We start from the raw sequence: 17,429 nt of genomic DNA, 5'->3' as shown, positions 1-17,429 counted from the left end.
CGGGGGCGGGGGCGGATGATCCGTTTGCGAGGATTGAGGGGAAGGTCGAGGATAAGAGGGTTGTTGACCAGGCGCGGGCGAGGATATTGGAGTTGCAGGAGAGGCAGCAGAGGGATTGGGAGGATCCGTATGAGGTGTCGAGGAGGTTGCGGAGGGGGTTTCGGGCTGAGAGGAAGGGGATCGAGAGGGAGGAGGCTGTTAAGGAATCGCTGAAGGATAAGATGAGCTTGGGGATTGAGATTGTGGATGAGGTTGAGGAGGATGCGGTTAGGGCTGGGATGGTGGATTTTGATGAGGCCCCTGTTGCTTCTATGCGCACGCGGCCTATGTTTGAGACGGCGTCATCGTCCCGTCCTGGCGGCGTCGATGACAAGAAGAGTGGAGGTGCCGGTGGGAAACGCAAAACGGCGGATCTGGTCGCGGAGCGCAAAGCGTTGTTTCGGAGCGAGTTGGCTGGGAATACTCGTGCTGTAGTGGATCCCTTTCTCAATGGATCTGGGAACAATGCGAATGTCTGGGAACCAGAGGTTAAGAAGAGGAAAGGCGACGGCAAAAAAGTCAAGCAAGGCACTACACGCGACACCGAGGCTCCGGCTGAAAGTACCGAGAGGGAAATCCGCGAACCGGAAGGTCGAGAAGAATTGCCAGATTCGAAGCAACCGGCGTCCCAGGCTCCTGGGCTGGTCGACTATGGGTCGGACACGGAGTAATATGTGCTGTATATCCTTTTTGTTTGCCTTTTTGCGAGGGAGTTGGGGATTTGCTTTGTTAAATGATACCCGGGTTGCCATTTTATTGATATACAATTATATCATTTGCATTCTATACTCGACACATCATATACTCGTGATCAAGGGCTTGTAAATCGTTACAAATCTCTGGGGCGGGTTGTTGGAAGCATATAGAACGTTTACTGCACCTTACTTGGCCCATGGCGCTTTTGTCGCCACATGGCCTCCGGACGCGGTGTCACCCGTGGGAGCCGGCCCAGCTGATTGCGATGTCGCCCAAGGCGCCCGCGTTGGTCCCATCGGGCCGGGAGGCAGTCTCGAGGTGTCCGGGAGTGCGGACGTTGGTACTCTAGGAACGTTTGTAGTTAACCCTGGAGCCTTAGTACTTGCCCACGGGGCCCTGGTGCCCGATGCCTCAGGTTGGGGCGCGGATGATGTCTTAGTAGGTTCATCTGTTCTCCGCATTGTGGCGGTGGTATGAGCACTCGCTGCTGGAGGAGGTGCGTTGGGATCCCGCTCCCAGCTGAACAATGAGCCGAACGGGAAATGCTGCACTACTGGGAATTTTGATAGTACTTCGGCGTTGTACATCTTGATCATGCCCTGAACAGAGTTGTGAGTAACCGGTAGCATTAAAAGCGCGAGAGGTGCAGGAGCATACCTTGTTTATCTTAGCCCACCCGGCCTGGATACCGGATATATCGTAGAGCATAGGGCTGTGCTCCCAAAATGGGCCACGCTTGACATCGTAAATGAACCCAATAGCGGAGAAATACAAGTTATCCCTCCTTTCCCGTTCGACGATGTTTGCTTTGGCGACACCGCCGGGAGCCGGCGCATTAGGCAGCGAGCCTTCTTCCGGGATACGGTCTGATTCTGATATTGCGGGCGCTAGCTGCGCTGAGCCGAAGATGTATGGGATGAATGAGTGATCGTCGAGGCCCCAGACACCGTGAGAGCCGGCAGGTTCCAGGGTATATCGCTTAATGATGGTTCGGACGAGTTCGAGATATGGTTGTATCACGCCTAAAACGATCGCCCTTTCCTCCACGCCGGGGCTATTTTGAGGAAAGCCATGCAGCTTCCAAATGCCCGCCAAGAAGGCAAGAAAGCTCAGCTCATGTCCCGTTCCATAGTCCAGTCTCTGCGGACTTCCCCAGCTCCCTAGAAAGTATGCCAGCAGCTCAACCTCCGCCGTCGGCGAACCCGGCTCAGAGGACGGAGTCTGTAGAATTTCCTTTGACAAGCATTCCTCTAACAGGCTTGTCGCCCGACTCTCCACTACCTCATACCATCTCCGGAAAGCAACATTGCCGAATCTGCGCGGGCCAGTGTCGGGAGGTGCTTCATCGAGAATCGCTTCAAGTTTTGAGAGGAGTTGTTGGAGCTGGCGCACGGGCGCGGAGTATTCAACGACTTCGCTGTTCAGTGAGTATGATTGAACAGTTCCATCGGAGAGCTTCGTAGGAAATAGCGATCGGTTAAGCTGGAGGAGGAAGGTCATAAGATCAACGTAGGCTTTTGATGAGAGAAACTCGGTCACATCTTGCCCCTCGTTGATCCGTTTGCTGGGCTGCTTGAAGGTGTGGCCCGCCGACGTATCGAGCTTGGGGAGGACGCGGACCTGGGAGGGGTCCATGGTTTTCAATTGCTTGGAAAAATAATCAAACAAAGAGATAAAATGGAAGCTCTCGAGAACCAGAAGATTGTGGAGGTGTGGGGTTGTTCCTGCTCGATCTCCATGACGCCATGGTTCATGAGGCACCGGCCGACACTAGACTTACGCTTGGACGCGCTCTGGCGGTTGCCAGGTCGATTTGATCTTATCAGTTGCCACCCCCAGGCCACACAACATTATCATCAATAGTATTCACCGCACATATTGATATGACCCGACAAATGCAGCCAGCGGATCTCAAAGATCTCTGAACCCGCCCTGATCTACTCATTATGCCGCTGAACCTCTGCCTAGACGAGGCTCTTCCTTTACGATGTCCTCGACGCGCTCCGCTCCCTCGCGAAAGAAACGAAGTTCCACATCGACCACTCTGGGCATCCTCAATAGCTTGAAGAGACCCAAAGCCACCGATGAACGCGGAACGCAAAGTGCTCGCCCTGCTCGTCAAGTGCGCAATGTCCCTAGAGCCCCGCGGAGAGACCTTTTTGACATACCGCGATCTCCTGGACCTGCACCGTCGCGAAGCTCGGCTATTCAATCATCACCGTTGACCGCTGTTGAGCCGCTGAATCGGCGGAATACGCGCGCACTGCCGGATATCTGGGACAATCCGTATGAAGAATATGATGAACCGAGTTTCTCTCTTGAACCATCGCAAAGTCCATCGCAAAGTCCATCGCAAAGTCCATCGCAAAGTCCATCGCAACGTCCATCGCAAAGTCCATCGCACAATCCATCGCACAATCCATCGCACAATCCATCGCACAGTCCATCGCAAAGCCCATCGCAGAGTCCAATCGCCGACTCATTGCCGCCTGTCGCTCCTGAGCCCAGCGCACATCGTTACTCTACGCGCCTAAGAGGTGTACAAATTCAGAATGATGTACAGAGCAGTCCGCATCGGACGTCAACTCGAGCTAAGCGAGCAGAGATCGACTACCGTGAAAACGAAGAATATATTGAGGAAGGGGAGTCATATCAGGCCTACGAGGAAGTTGACGAAGAATCTGCGAGCGAGACCGGTGACCGAGATAGTGTCTCGGGAGAAGAGGATAACGATCCCCTCAAAATTGAACTCTTCTCAGATGAAGAGGGAGACATGACACCTTCGGCTCTCCAGCTTGGTGAGACTCTTAAACAGAGTGGGCAGTTCGAGTCGGCTTCATCCACCCCTGCTATTAAGAACGCAACTTTCCAGCGAGTTGCCAAGTCGAGCACCGAGAGTCCAAGAGTCCCGCAGAGTGCGGCGAAATCGCACAAATCTACTCCAACGGCGGCAGCACGAAACCCTTCGGTGGTGATTAGCAGCCCTAATAAAGTCCCAGAGACACCTCTATCAAGGCGGCAAACGCGGATTCGACCACAAACATCGCAAGTACAAGATGATGAAGGTGACGTGGAAATGGATGAGCGCGCGGACAGAACATTGAATCGAGATAGCGATGTGGAAATGGACAGCCGTGATGACTTGGTAGTGGAGGACGGCGATGATATTGGCTCTGATGATGGAGTTGAAGATTCGGCGAATCCAAATGATAGCTCCGACTCAGATCTCTTTGTACGCCAGGACTCTCCGGAACGCCCCTCTTCGCCGACCACACGGTCTAAGAGTAGGAAATCCCCGCAGGTAGCGAGTGGTCAAGTGGACCAGTCTGGCAAATCAGTCCATGCGCCATCATTATTTTCAGAATTTCCGGAGGCCTCGGAACCTCGTCGAAGACAGCCCACGGCAAAGGATGCTCCGAGCGGACCACTACGGTCTGGTCGACTGAATACGCAGTTGTCTGCCAACATTGCGTCGATGACTCGACAATCGCCAGAGGATTTGAGGTCCGGTAGAAGACGATCGTCCCCGCAGAACTCACCGAGCAGCGCAACGCGGTCTGATCGAATGAATGCACTTTCCACTGCCGACCGTGAGTCGGTGACTCGAGAATCCACAGAGACTTCAATGTCCCTCTTGCAGGACGCACCCAGAAGACGGCGGCAGTCCGATGACAATCATGCAACTCAATTGCACCAGTCGCCTCCAACACGCTCGACAAGCAGCTCTGCCCTTGAAGAACCGAGTGGAGCTCTAACAAGTCGGAGAATACGGGGCCGACGCAGTCACTTGGTCTTGAATTACACCGATCACGAAAGCCCTGAACCAGAAAGCGGCTACCCTCAGAACAAAGAGGCCATGAAACTAGGACAGCAACGGCAAAACCAGTGGAAAATTCTCATCCGCGAGGCGCACAGAATGAAAAAACCTCTGGACCTGGCTTGGAGAGCACAGTTCGGGGATATTATGGAGCCGATTGACTATCTACAACAGTGGTATGAGGGGCTATATCAGCTTCCGGGGCCAGACCGAGCCTTGTGCACAAAGGATGCACGTAAGCACGAGAGATTGCTCAACGTTATCTTGGATCAGAGCAATCGATTACTAGACTATGTTTATGATGCGGTTGTCGTGGACGGTAAACAGAAACAGGGATGTAAGCTGTTCCAAAGATTCGAAGCCTGCGTCCTACCAGCTATCATAGAGCTGGCTTTCGCCATATTTGACGCATACCACTCAGATCCTAAGCAATTCTCTGAGATATATGATCATCTCCATGGTGCTTTGTCGGTGCTTCACTATCTTTGCGATCGGATGACGATCCTGACCAAGGAGCGATATGTCCGCTCCGACAAGACGCGAACCAAAAGTCTGCTGCGCCCCTTGCAAAAACTTATGGAAGCTTCGGAGTCGGGCTTGCTTAAACCCAACGAGATCCAGTTGCCCGACCGAGATGTCGAAGAGGTCGTGTCGTCCGATGAGGACACGCCAGTGTATCTGTCCCGAACGCCGTTCACGGATACTGAAGGTCGTGCTCTTATGGATGGCTTGTTCAAGCATCAGGGTATGTCTCCGGATTTCACCTCTATATCGAGACGTAAATTAACTGCCCTACCAGGTCCAGAAAGATACATCCATATCATTAGGGATTACAGCGATGAGCTGGAGGGCAGAGCTATAAGCGAGCTACGCGCCGAGGCACAATATGTATGCGCTAGATTTCTACCGCGGATTGAAGAGGAATTGCGCACGAGGGAGGGGCGGAAGAAATGGCAGTGGCTGCTCAGTGTGCAGGAGTAGTCTGGAATCTATACTGAGAACTTAGGAGCGAGAGTGTAGTATAGCACCGAACCATGGAACCGAGTCTGAACCACACAACCTCAACATTTACCCCTGACGTGTTATTGACTCCGAGTCCTTAGCATCTCCCCGTCTCATCCATCATTATTACATTTTTATCATACTCCTCGTATCTCCTTTGCTGAAAACCAGCGGCTCGTACCTGACATCAAGTGTAGGTCATTACCCGAACAGGTCTAGCGCACAGGTGACCTGTTCCTTCCCCTCTTTCCACCTTTCGCTCCTTACTCTTTTGCGTTGTCGGTCTCTTGTTCTGCGAGTCTGCGTTGTTCCTGCTGTTCGAGTTGACCATTAATCTCTCGCCTTTTCTTCTTCTGCCTAATACTTATCCTCTAATATTTGATAATTTCTTTTGGCCCAATCGTTGATTCCTGCCTGCTGTTATCTTTGCAGCTCAAGTACGTGTTTGGCGGCCGTTTAGTTTCCGTCCCCAACTCATTGCCTCGGACTCACCACTAACAACTCATTCTTCGTCCCGTGCAGTATACGACCCAATAGCCTCGTGCAGCTAGCTCATTGAGTGCCTCGGTTTTGCAATTGGACGTTAGCAACGTGGTACGGGTGAGTTGTCAACGGCCATATCCCCTGCAGTCGCATTTCTACCCGAATCAGAAAGGAGTTGTGTCTGCGACTTCTCAGGCATCAGGGGAAACCTTGTATTGGAGTTTTGGGCGATGATATTATTCTCCTGGAAATGCCTTACCCTCGAATCTGCTCTTCCATAATTGTCACGCTCTCTCTCGCATGCTTCGTGCTGTCTTCGCGCGGCGGTGTACCTCCGCTCGTATTTTTGCTTTTTCGGAGCTAACCTAGATCCCTGCAAAGCTCTAGGAACAGTTAGACCGCCGACTGTCCGGGATCTCCTTTTCTATCGCATAACCCCCCCATTCACCTATCCAGGTACCTATACGCGCAATGTCGTCTGTGGAGGAACCTGTCGCCTCCGCTTCCCCGGCCGAGGTCTATGCGGAGGATGTGCCCCCCGCTACCCCCGTGGAATCAAGTGCTATCTCTGGCAGCGAGGAACCAGCCACAAGCCCAGATACTTCCAAGGACAAGGAAAATGTGAGGGCGTCTCCGGCTAAGAAGACCACAGCAACCACGACCAAGCGTCCAGTGTCCTCCGGAACGTCTGCCACAAAACGACCTACCTCGATGTCCGGCCTCAAGACCACTCCATCTAGCACTCGCACCCCAGGAACAAATGGAAGCACCCTGGGGAAGCCCCCAACTCGCCCGACTACTACATCTGGGACCATTCGCAAGCCTCTGAGCACGTCCACTACTTCCTCCCACCGCTCTCGACCATCACTCAGTTCAGCCGATGAGAAGTCGCGATCTGTAGCCAGTTCTGGTGATGAGAAGCGGGGAATCACTGGTTCTGCTAAGCGTATGTCGCTTGCGGGCACCACCACCAGAGCCCCAGTGAAGTCAACGACCTCGACTCTGGATCGCCGGTCCAGCATTGCATCCACCACCGGCGCGCGTACCTCAACTCTCTCCTCGACGAGACCTGCCACCAAGCCGACAACTACGACGACCCGACCCACCGCTTCTACGACGGCTGCAAGAACGACCACAAGACCAACAACAACTGCCACGAAGCGATTGAGCGCCGCGCCCAAATCTTCCGAAGAAGATGCGGCTAAGTTACAAGCTCTTCAGACCCAACTAACGGAGAGGGAGGCTACAATCGAGAGCCTCAAGGCGGAGCTGAAAGCTGTAAACGAGAAACTGGCACATGCGCCGAAGGCCGAGTCAGCTGAAGGAACTGAGTCTGAGCAAAATGACTCCACGAAGGCTCTCCAGGAGCAGCACGCTGCAGAGATCAGCCAATTGGTGGCCACTCACGAGGAGCAGATCAAGGGCTTGCGCATCCAACTCGAGGAAGCGGAAGCGAGGACGAAGGAGATCGAGGAGAGGTCCCTGAAGGCTTTGGAGGACGCATCCCAGGCGGCGGCTTCTCAGGGTGATGAAAAGCTATCTGCGGCTCTCGAAGAGCTGAAGAACTCTCATAAAACCCAGCTCGAAGCTCTCGAAAGCGAGCTCGCAGCACAGAAGGCTGCTGCTGCCGGTTACGCCGAGCAGATCGACTCTCTTAAGATCGAACTGCAGTCCAAATCGGACGGTCTGGAAGCGGCCACCAAAGGGTTCGAGACTGAAAAAGCGTCCGCCCTTGAGGAGTTACGTGCAGAGCTTCAGGCAGAAATTGAAGATTTGAAGCAATCCAAGGCCGAGGCAATCCGCTCCGCTGAAGAATCCACCAAGCAGTCAATTGCGACTTTGGAGGAGAAGGTTAACTCGCTTCAATCTCAACTTGCAGCGGCCGAGTCCGCCACTACTCAAGGCCAGGAGCAGACCGCCGCCCAGCTTGCAGAGAAGGAGAAGGAGGTCGCCGAATTGAAGGACGCCGTTATTGCCGCCCAGGCACAGCTTGAACAGGCAGGGGAAAGTGCCGCAAAGGATCTTGACGAGAAGCTGAAGGCTCTCGAAGCTGGTCACGAAGATACGATTGCCAAGCTCAAGGCACATCATGACGAGGCTCTAGCTTCTGCTGCCAGCTCGCACGCCGATGAGCTTGCCAACGCAAATGCTGCTACGGAATCTCTCAAGGCACAGCAGGACGAGGCTTTGGCTTCTGCTGCCAGCTTGCACGCCGATGAGCTTGCCAACGCAAAGGCTGCTACGGAATCGCTCAAGGCACAGCATGACGAGGCTTTGGCTTCTGCTGCCAGCTCGCACGCCAATGAGCTTGCCAACGTTAAGGCTGCTACGGAATCGTCCGGCGCAGCCCATGCGCAGCAACTCGAAGAACTGCGTGCCTCTCTTGACAAGGTCAAGGAGGATGCAGTAAACGAGCTACAGGCTACCCACCAAGGTGAATTGCAGTCTCTGCAGCAGAAGCTTGATGATGCCGAAGAGTCTCTTCAGAAGACCCGCCAGGCTCTGGAGGAGGGCGCAACCGCTGCCCAAACCCAAGCAATCCAGGAGATCGAAGCTCTCAAGGATAAGTGCAACACGTTAGAATCACAATTATCCACTGGACAAGAAGAAATCAAGGCCCTCCAGGGCGAGATCCAGGCCAAGCAGGAGCAAGCTGACACACTCCAGCAGAATCTTGTCACGTTCGAGACTAAGCTAAAAGCCAAGGATGCGGAGCAGGAAGGTGAAATCAAGGCTGCTCAAGAACGCGCTGCAGCGGCAGAGAGGGCTCTAGAGGAACAGAACCAGAGAGCCGATGCTCTGTCTGAGGAACATGCCAAGACGCTGGAAGCGTTGAAGGCCGATCATGCTGCAGAACTTGACAGAGTCAAAGCTGATGCGTCCGGATCGCTGCAGCAGGCGCTCGAGGAACTTCAGTCCAAGTACAATGAATTGCTGTCGAACAACAATGACTTGGAGACCACCCATGCAGGCAAGATTGAGGCGCTCGAGACTGAACTTAAGTCTACCATGGAGCGCGTTGCCTCGCAGAGTGCCGCCCATGCAAAGGAGCTTGCTGACCTTCAACAACAGCATGAGGAAGCCAAGTCCAAGCTGCAAACCGAACTACAAGCATCACTGAGCTCCAAGGCTGCCGAGGCAGACTCCGAGCACAACAGGGCCATTGAGGAGCTCCTCACGCTCCAAGAATCCAAGCTTTCCGGCCTTCGCGCAGACCTGCAATCCTCGCACGAAGCCAAGCTTGATGAGCTTCGTACGGCCCACGATGCTTCTCTTGCAGACCTTACTACTCAACTCACTACCGCTCAGTCCGCCGCTCAGGATACTTCCATTGTGGATGGTTTGAAGGAAGCCATTGCCGAGCTGGAAAAGAAGCTGGCCACTGCCGAGCAGTCCGCCACCGATTCCAAGACACAGCATGCCGCCGAGCTTTCTCTTATTGAAAAGGACAAGAATGAGTGGGAGCAGAAACACCAGGCAACGACCGCTCGTGTCGAAGAGCTTGAGAGGCTTTTGGCCGCTTCTCAAGGCACCCAGTCGGACTTGGAGACCGCGTCGAAGCAGATCCTCGCCACTCAGGAGGAGCTGTCGCAGCTCCGGACCAAGTATGATACTGTTGCCAAACAACTAGACGAATCAAGGTCGCACAACACTGCGACTGAGCAAAGGCTTGCCCAGGGCGAAAAGGAACTGAATGCTCAGATCGACAAAAACATGAACCTTCTCAACCAGCTGGGTGAAGTCGAGTCGTCCATCCACGGCAGCCGCAAGCATATTCGAGAACTTGAAGCCGAACTGGCAGCTCTGAAGGCTGATAAGGACACATTGAAGCCAATCAACGTGGGGTTGGAAGGCAGCCGATGGGCAACAGATGATGAGTCGCCGGCCGCCGAGAATAATCAGGCAGCCACAGTGGAAGGTGAGGACATTGGTTCATCGATCGAGGGAACGGTGGGACCTCCCCGTCTATCATCGTAGCTGTCTCCCCTCGGAGACCTGTTATTTGGAGATTTTGCTAATCGGACCTTTTTTTCTACGCAGATGGCCAGCATCCAGGAACAGCTTAAACACATTAGGTCAGCCAATGACGACTGGTATGACGAGCATCGTCGGTAAGTGCTCACTTACTCGACCCAGAATGCCACTGCTGACTGTACTAGACTCGTTGGCGAACTAGCACAAGTGTCACGACGAGCGACGCCCAATCCCCCCAGCCAGTCTGCGACACCACAGCCCGAAACGGCGATCGAGGTCGCCTCGCAATGAGATATTTGTATGGACTGCCCGGTCTGATTCAAACTTATCGCGCTTCTTCCATTTCTTTTTCTTTGTATTTGCCTTGTATAGGATTAGGATGTATGTAATAAAGTGCTCAGGATACCCGATTCAAGTACCGTTGCCGTGGATTGTTGCTATATGTGGTTCGGTATCTGGGTAGCGATGAATATATTATCTGCAGGACATTACTATTATTGACATGAGTCGGTGAGAAATATACCGATACACAGGTCATTGAGTATATATAAAAATTCGCCAGTAGGCTCAGTTCATGTAACGTGGTTGGCGTGACGCCACGGCCACCAAGAGAATCGTATGGGTAAGCACCGTGTCATGAGTCGCCGCTTTCGTCTCTGCTTATCTTTCTCCATCTTCTCCATCTCCCGCTGTTGTTGGATCTCATACCGTGCCGGGGTGAGAATTCCTGGTGGCGGCGATGGTGGTCTAGGCAACACCCATGACGAAGGATGATAGCCGTGCGCACCTAGCGGCAGGAAGCTTATCTGTGAGACCCGCTCTGGAGGCGCATCAATCGTATCTGGCGCCAATGAGCTCTGGTAATCTTCCCATGTCTCCGACGTGGGAAGCCGCGGAAGAGGCCGTGCCGGTACGTTGTGGAAGTGGACGGGCGAAGAGGTGAAAGCCCGACAGAAGGCAGCATAGTTATCGGCGAGCACGAGATCCTCTTCCTCGTCATCTGCGTCTCCAAACCTCCCAGCTTGACTTTCGGTTCGGAGACCGGCTGCGTACTGGTTATGCCGATGGACGCGGTGACGATGCGGTCCATCCAACCCATATCCGGATCCGTACCCGTTTTCCGGATCCTCATAGTCATAGTCAAAATCCGTGAAGCGGTGCTGGCTGGTTGAGATGCTGAGAGAGAGATCATGCGTAATCCTGAGTGTTGATGAGGGTTGACCGTCCGACTGCGAGAAGTCCGTGTCCGTGTTTGTGTTTGAGGCTTTGGCGACATTATGCTGGAGAGTATAGTGTGGGAGATTATTGTTGTTGAGCGTGCTATCTGTATCATGGCCAGAGCTCTGACGCGCCAGTGGCAGTTGAAGGTGCGTTGACAGCCATCGTTTCAGCCGTAGTGTAGAGGGCGTTCTGAGTGGAATCGCCGAGGACGAAGGAGCTGACTCTGAGGTAGTAGTTGAGAAGGAAGACGAGGAGAAGGAGCGGCTGGGCGTTGAGCGTGGCAGAGGCATGGTGGGTGAAGTACTGGATCTGAACGCAGCTCACCCCGTGCGTCTGTGTGTCTGTGGGGTACTTATGGGACGAGGTGAGATTTGCAGAGGTAAAGGCATGGATGGGACGCACGGCCTGGCGTAGACGAGAGAAAGAGAGCGAGAGGACAAGAGAGAGACTTGGGCCGGGGTGGCCAAGGCCCAGCTACCTGCGCTACTGAAGTAGACAGGGAAGGCTTGTTCGGATGATAACCGGAGGATTGAGAGCAGCAGGAAAGCCGCAGTAGCAAAGGGAGAGAAAGTGACACGGAAAAACGCATGCGACTGCTCTGGAGCTACAGCCAGCTCGGCTGCTCTTTCCTTGATGCGATGTCATGTACATCTACCCGTAGTATGTACGTATGTACAGGAGCTGTAGGGTCCAGTGAGCTGGCCGGTGCGAGTGCGACTCTGCTACATTATTGTTGTGGAACGTAGCATAGCCCCCTCGCCTATACTGCGAGCTTCCCGGGGGAGAACATGGACAACTTTGCCCACGAGGGAAATGTAGCTGTAGTAGTGGTACTTGTCTGACGTGTTCAAGAAAAGACCTGAAGTGGGTTGAGTAACGGCGTTGGGGGGGAAGTGAGACATCCAGAATGTATATCCAGTAGGAGCGAGACTGGGGGTGCGAGCGAGAAATAAGCCGACGAGGGCGACGTACTCCGCACTCCAAGGTTTTAGAGGCTGGAATGGTGGACGACGTCGTCCCAAGCCTCCTGACGGGCGTTGCAGTGGCGCTACTGTCGCATCCCTGCTGGAGATCACATCACTTACAGTGCCGTGCATGTGGCTGCTATAGTTAGCCGAGATTCAACAAAGCCTTCATAAGCCATGGGCGGCAAGGGTTGGTATCGCATGTGGCCTGTGGGATGAGAGAGTCGGTGAACGAAATCTGCATTGACTTGACTTGTTATAGGCCAAGCAAGCCCATGCATTATGTAGACATTATATATTCGTTCAGTAGTCTATATTCTGGATATAATATACAGCAAGGTCGCTGGATCAGGACCAGGGGATCAGCCTGATATCCCATCGCGGCCAAGTCCCCACCTTCCAACTTCACGCATCGCCTCGTCGCCTCCCTCGACAAGACGACCGTTGGTGTTTGACGGGTTCTGCGCTCCAAGGACCCCGGCAACGCATTCCCATCCGTTGCGCCCACCACCCCACCGCAGAACCTCATTCTTGTATCGTTCTCCAGCGGAGCGGTCAACGGCTGCAGCTCCAGCCCCGAACACGTCTTCCCACAGCTTGTTAGCGATGGCGCGGTCAAAGATGTAGCTGTAGTACGTGGCGCCGTATCCGTACAGGTGCCCGAAGAACCCCTGCCAGGAGGTCGTAGGGCGGCCATGCTCGTCTACTGGGTCTGGAAGGCTGGCGTGCGTTGAGTAGACCTGCTGATAGAGCTGGGTGGTGTCAAGGAAGGAGTTTTCGGTAGTGGTTGTGTGATAGGCTTGATCGACGAGTGCCATGAGAATTTGGGCCTCATTTTCGACTGCCCCGTAGATGGCGCCGTGTGCGGCCCGGTCCTGAGCCATATGGTGGATCATGGCTTCGGATAGGGGTTGGTCGGTTTGCCAATGGCGAGCGTAGAGGGCTAGCACGGACGGGTCGGTCGCGAAACGTTCCATCAATACCGACGGCAGTTCGGCGAAGTCGGTTGCGCAACGCGTACCCGAGATGGACTGTAACCGGGTCTGGCCCAGAATAGAGTGCAGGGCGTGTCCCATCTCGTGGAAGAGCGTGCGCACGCTGTGCTCGCTAAGCAGTGATGGCGTGGAAGACGAAGGCTCGGGGAAGTCGCACACGAGAGCAATGGTAGGTAATTGACGGAGTGTTTTGGATTCCGCATCAATTGCTGTCGCCATACCATCGTTCGGGTGGGCTACAATCTCGGATCCGTCCATCGCTGCGGACTCGGCAATCTCCTCTTGAGTAATCTCTCTGGCACATCGCAAAGTGAAATGAGCCGGATTAGGGTGTTTTCCAGGGCGAGAGAACAAGTCGCAGTAGATGACGGCTAGTGGACGATTTGCCTCATCTACTACATCCAGACGGCGAACATCGGATGTCCAGGTCTCGCCAGGAGAAGTCTCACGGGGAACCAAACGAACGCCATAAAGGCGATCAAACAGACGAGACAATCCCTGCATTACTGTTCCAAGTGAAAAGAACTCGGGGATGGCAGCCAACTCCCGTGATTTGCGGGTCTGTTGGGAGGTTTCATATTGTCGTACGCGCTTGTGAACGTAGTATGCGTGATCCCAGGGCTGCAGCTGGCTCCCCTTTTGTGCCTGTAGCTGGGCCAATTCTTCGTGAACATCCGGACGGTTGCTCGTCATGAGAGTGGTTAGGAATTCGGAAACAGCAGCAGGGCTTCTGGCCATCTTGTCATTCAGGGTCATATGCGCAAAGGTCTCGAAGCCCGCGAGCTTGGCGAGTTCCGTGCGCTTGGCCAGCAACTGTTCAAGACGCTCAACCTGCCGTGAGCTTGCGGTGCGTGTAGCCTGGTAGATCTCGCGACGAACTCTCTCATCGTGAGCGGAACGTAGGGCTAAGCGCGGAATCAACCCGGAAGTAGGAACAGCGGCGGAACGGGGGTTCCATCGCCTGATCTGCTGAATCAACATAGGATCCAGGCCACGAAGGTCATTCGTGGGCAGAACGACATGCGACCGCGCTGGTTCCGCGCCATGGGCAAAGGCAGACCCAAGTTGGCTGATCTCGTTGGAAAGAGTGACAAATCGCTGCCGCTCAGGCGGAGGCATATGAATCGCCGAATTGGCAAAATCCTGGAGAAGAATACGGGCGACAATGGTCTCCTCGGAGGACCAATGTGCCGTGACATCCGGTTTATTCAGTGCCGCACGTAGTTGATCATGTAGGCCGGTTGTGGTGTTGAGCACATTCATATACTCGAACATCAAGGCATATGCCTGACTGGCCGCCTCTTGGACGGGCAGATCCGGATGAAAGGCCCGGATAAAGTCGGACAGATCTATGACGCGACACAGCAGGTCGCTAAGACGGTCCAACTGACGTACTAAACCCCGGTATTCGTCGACCGTCGACGCAGCGAGGACTCGAGATACTATCGCCTGACATTTCTGCAGCGATACCTGCGCGAAGGCGCGGAATCCATCGGGACTCGCCAAGTACTGATTCTGTACAAGGCCGGTCGGCTTCCGGTCGGGAGAGAAGGATGACGACTCGGAGAAATCGCGCCAAAAGGACTGCGAGTCGAAGACCCGACGGAGAGTATTGTCGTCGGAACCCTTGGAGATCGAGGAATGGACAGGGGTGGCAGACGCAGAAGCAGAAGCAATATTTCGGAAGGCGGAGGTGGTGGTGATGGAGCGACGGTGCAGGCCTGGTCTTGGTTGCAGTCGACAAGTGCGACAGATCCACGGTCGCGGCATATTAGTCTGGTAGGGATCTAGTATAGTACATTAGAAAAAGAATGAAAGAAAAGAAAAGGCCCCTCAAGGGAGAGATTGACAAAGTATGAGGGATGGACGAGGACAAGCAACCGACTGCGGCCGAAAAAACTTGGCACTTTTCTCTAGACTTCATTCCATCATCTCAACCTCTTCTCTTCTTAATCCTCCATCAATTGCTCGCACCATGGCCATGTACCAGGTACTTGCTGCCGGATACCTCTCTTGTTGTTGTCCCTGCTAATCAATTGCCCTTCCAGCGACTCTCTGCGTCCCTGTTGGCCGGAGCCGTGGCCTTCTATCCCCGGCCAGCTCTTGCCGAGGACGTACGTTTATTGCTAGGCCCGCCCCGGTGCTCAAGGGCCAGGGACACCTTCGCTTGACCATACATCTAACTGTAGCAGAGGAAACCCATCTACGATGACTACCCCGCCGAGTCCCCCATCACCCCCGTCGCAGCTACTCCCGAACCGATTCCCGCGTCTACTCCCGAACCTACAACAATCACTACAGCTCTCTCCAGCACCCCTACGAAGGCGCCCTCCTCTCCGACGCCCACCGACCTTCTAACCACTCAAGTCCGCCAGGGCCGTCTCTTCCTCTACCAGCAGTTCCGTGCCGCCGAGGTCGGCTTCAACGACATCCTCTCCCGCGCCCTCCACATCGAGAACGCCTTCACCAACACCATTGCCTCGCTGGCGCCTTCGCCGGAGTCCGGCGAGAAGATCCTGCCCGGCGGTATCTACGTCGTCGTTGCTGCTATGGCCGGATCTATCGTTGCCCGCAACCGTGGCCGTTTCCTGCGCGGCACTACCCCGTTGGCCTTCGGTACGATCGCGGCTTGGTCCCTCCTCCCCGTGACCATGCGGAATGTTTCCGACTTGATCTGGCAATACGAGAAGCGCGTCCCCGTTGTTGCGGACAACCACCTGTACCTCCGGGAGCGGGCGGAGTACATCTGGTCCACTGGTGTTGCTCACAGCGCCATGGCGCGTGCCCAGATGGAGGAGAAGATCGGGGATGCTCGGAAGAAGCTGGAAGAAGTTGTGAGCAAGGGACACTAAACGGACATACCCTCCTACGCTCGTGCTTCCGTTTCTGTGGTATTTTTGTTTCGCTCATCTACATCGTGATAGCGGTTGGGCGGTGTTCTATAGCGCATGTATCTGTAAGAGGGTTTTCGATGAACAGGTTCTAGACAGTTCATTTCGTTTGTACTATCGATATATCATAACAACGCCGATAACACCTGCTGCAAGTCGTAACGCGTCTCTTCTATTCCGTAGGCATCTGCTCCTGTGGTTGCCCAACCTTGGGCGGCGGAGGCAGCGGTGTTCCTCTCCGTGATGGTACATGATCTTGCTCCTTGCTCTTTTGCTCGCCCTCCGCAAAGTAATCATCAAATGATTTCTGAGGCGACGCCCTCGTGTTTCCCCGCTTCTTCCCATGGTGCGACACCTGGGGCGCGGAAGCTGCTGGTGCCCACGGCGGAGGCGAGCTCATATTCGCGGGGACAAGGAATTGTGGCGGCTGCACTCCAGCCCCCGGCGGAAGAGATGAAGCCGACGGTTTAGAGACAGGCGTTGAAAACCCATCCGCGCGCGTCTCAAACACCACCTCGCCAGGCCCCTCAACCTCCTCACCCAATCCCACCGGCAGTCGGTGTAGGGCTCCAAAGCCCAGCTCTGCCCCCAGCGCACCCTCACCACCCCAGCCTCGTGTTGGCACCAGATCAACTGTCCGCACGACGTCAAACTCGCTGTTATAGACCCATAATACTAGAGTGCGGTTGAGGTGATCTTCGACTAGTTCTCCCAACGCCGATTCCCCTCGTAATGTCCCGCTGGGTGTGCCAATGATGTAATCAGAATGTGGGAGCAGGCCTGCTCTGTAGGCTGGGCTCAGGGGCGATGGGATATTCAGGACATGCCAGATGTTTTGCGTAGAGGAGAGCGGGGCTAGTTGAAGGGCGAGTCCGAGAGTTGGGTCGGATGGGGGGACGGCGATTGAGATAGTGTGCGTTCGTTGGCCCTGTATATCGAGGAAAAGGCGCACCATGATTAGCGCGAGTTGATCTGGGAGGTGGAAGAAGCCGTTCCTACCTTTGCGCTCCAGACCGCAAACGTGACTCGAGATCCGGCGCAATTGCGGACCTCAGTTGCGAAGAGGTTTGGGTCGGGATCATCCTGTAGCGGTTAGTTTGATGTCTCACGAGATAACCAGGAAGGCAATGAGGCAAACACACGATCAAACGCCCATTTATCCCAACAATGAAATCAAACCACGGCTCTAGCGGTACCTCGGGGTCCTTATTGCGGAGGACCTGAAAACCAAAGGCACTATCGGACCTTGATTGCTGGGAACCGGGATCGGAGTCTAGGCGACCAATAAACCGATTCAATGCCCCAAACATTCTGAAGTTGCTCAATTATCAAGATAGGCGAGATA

At 54.5% G+C, this 17,429-nt stretch overlaps 7 protein-coding genes across 7 annotated transcripts in view; 3 read left to right on the top strand and 4 right to left on the bottom strand.

Annotated features, from left to right (window-relative positions):
* The window catches only part of DSM5745_01099 (Saf4/Yju2 family protein), a gene marked incomplete at both ends in the record, with an annotated part of 1,210 nt that extends 500 nt beyond the window's left edge, over positions 1-710 (top strand). The window contains one exon of the mRNA XM_026743115.1: positions 32-710. Within this exon, the coding sequence (XP_026608960.1) occupies positions 32-710 (679 nt within the window). The remainder of the gene's footprint in view (positions 1-31) is intronic.
* A 210-nt stretch (positions 711-920) lies between these two features.
* DSM5745_01098 (serine/threonine-protein phosphatase 2A activator) lies at positions 921-2,370 on the bottom strand (the record flags this gene model as incomplete). The annotated part of the gene is made up of 2 exons (XM_026743114.1): positions 921-1,334; positions 1,393-2,370. 2 exons carry the CDS (start codon positions 2,368-2,370, stop codon positions 921-923), a joined length of 1,392 nt encoding a protein of 463 aa, XP_026608959.1.
* A 352-nt stretch (positions 2,371-2,722) lies between these two features.
* On the top strand, positions 2,723-10,303 carry DSM5745_01097 (uncharacterized protein; the record flags this gene model as incomplete). The annotated part of the gene is made up of 6 exons (XM_026743113.1): positions 2,723-5,297; positions 5,352-5,440; positions 6,092-6,154; positions 6,494-9,988; positions 10,079-10,149; positions 10,198-10,303. 6 exons carry the CDS (start codon positions 2,723-2,725, stop codon positions 10,301-10,303), a joined length of 6,399 nt encoding a protein of 2,132 aa, XP_026608958.1.
* A 281-nt stretch (positions 10,304-10,584) lies between these two features.
* Positions 10,585-11,523, bottom strand: DSM5745_01096 (uncharacterized protein; the record flags this gene model as incomplete). Its single annotated transcript, XM_026743112.1, has 1 exon — positions 10,585-11,523. The coding sequence occupies one exon, from the start codon at positions 11,521-11,523 to the stop codon at positions 10,585-10,587; it is 939 nt and encodes a 312-aa protein (XP_026608957.1).
* A 432-nt stretch (positions 11,524-11,955) lies between these two features.
* On the bottom strand, positions 11,956-14,963 carry DSM5745_01095 (mitochondrial intermediate peptidase; the record flags this gene model as incomplete). The annotated part of the gene is made up of 2 exons (XM_026743111.1): positions 11,956-12,334; positions 12,595-14,963. The coding sequence occupies 2 exons, from the start codon at positions 14,961-14,963 to the stop codon at positions 11,956-11,958; spliced, it is 2,748 nt and encodes a 915-aa protein (XP_026608956.1).
* Positions 14,964-15,168: 205 nt separating this feature from the next.
* DSM5745_01094 (MICOS complex subunit MIC26/MIC27) lies at positions 15,169-16,045 on the top strand (the record flags this gene model as incomplete). The annotated part of the gene is made up of 3 exons (XM_026743110.1): positions 15,169-15,183; positions 15,242-15,307; positions 15,386-16,045. 3 exons carry the CDS (start codon positions 15,169-15,171, stop codon positions 16,043-16,045), a joined length of 741 nt encoding a protein of 246 aa, XP_026608955.1.
* A 211-nt stretch (positions 16,046-16,256) lies between these two features.
* On the bottom strand, positions 16,257-17,394 carry DSM5745_01093 (putative Golgi reassembly stacking protein; the record flags this gene model as incomplete). The annotated part of the gene is made up of 3 exons (XM_026743109.1): positions 16,257-17,012; positions 17,084-17,167; positions 17,227-17,394. The coding sequence occupies 3 exons, from the start codon at positions 17,392-17,394 to the stop codon at positions 16,257-16,259; spliced, it is 1,008 nt and encodes a 335-aa protein (XP_026608954.1).
* Positions 17,395-17,429: the final 35 nt, after the last annotated feature.

Source organism: Aspergillus mulundensis (assembly GCF_003369625.1).
Source record: "Aspergillus mulundensis strain DSM 5745 chromosome Unknown scaffold_0, whole genome shotgun sequence".
Taxonomy (NCBI): Eukaryota; Fungi; Ascomycota; class Eurotiomycetes; order Eurotiales; family Aspergillaceae; genus Aspergillus; species Aspergillus mulundensis.
The sequence above is the reverse complement of the archived record's forward strand: the minus strand, read 5'-3'. Positions and strand labels throughout refer to the sequence as shown.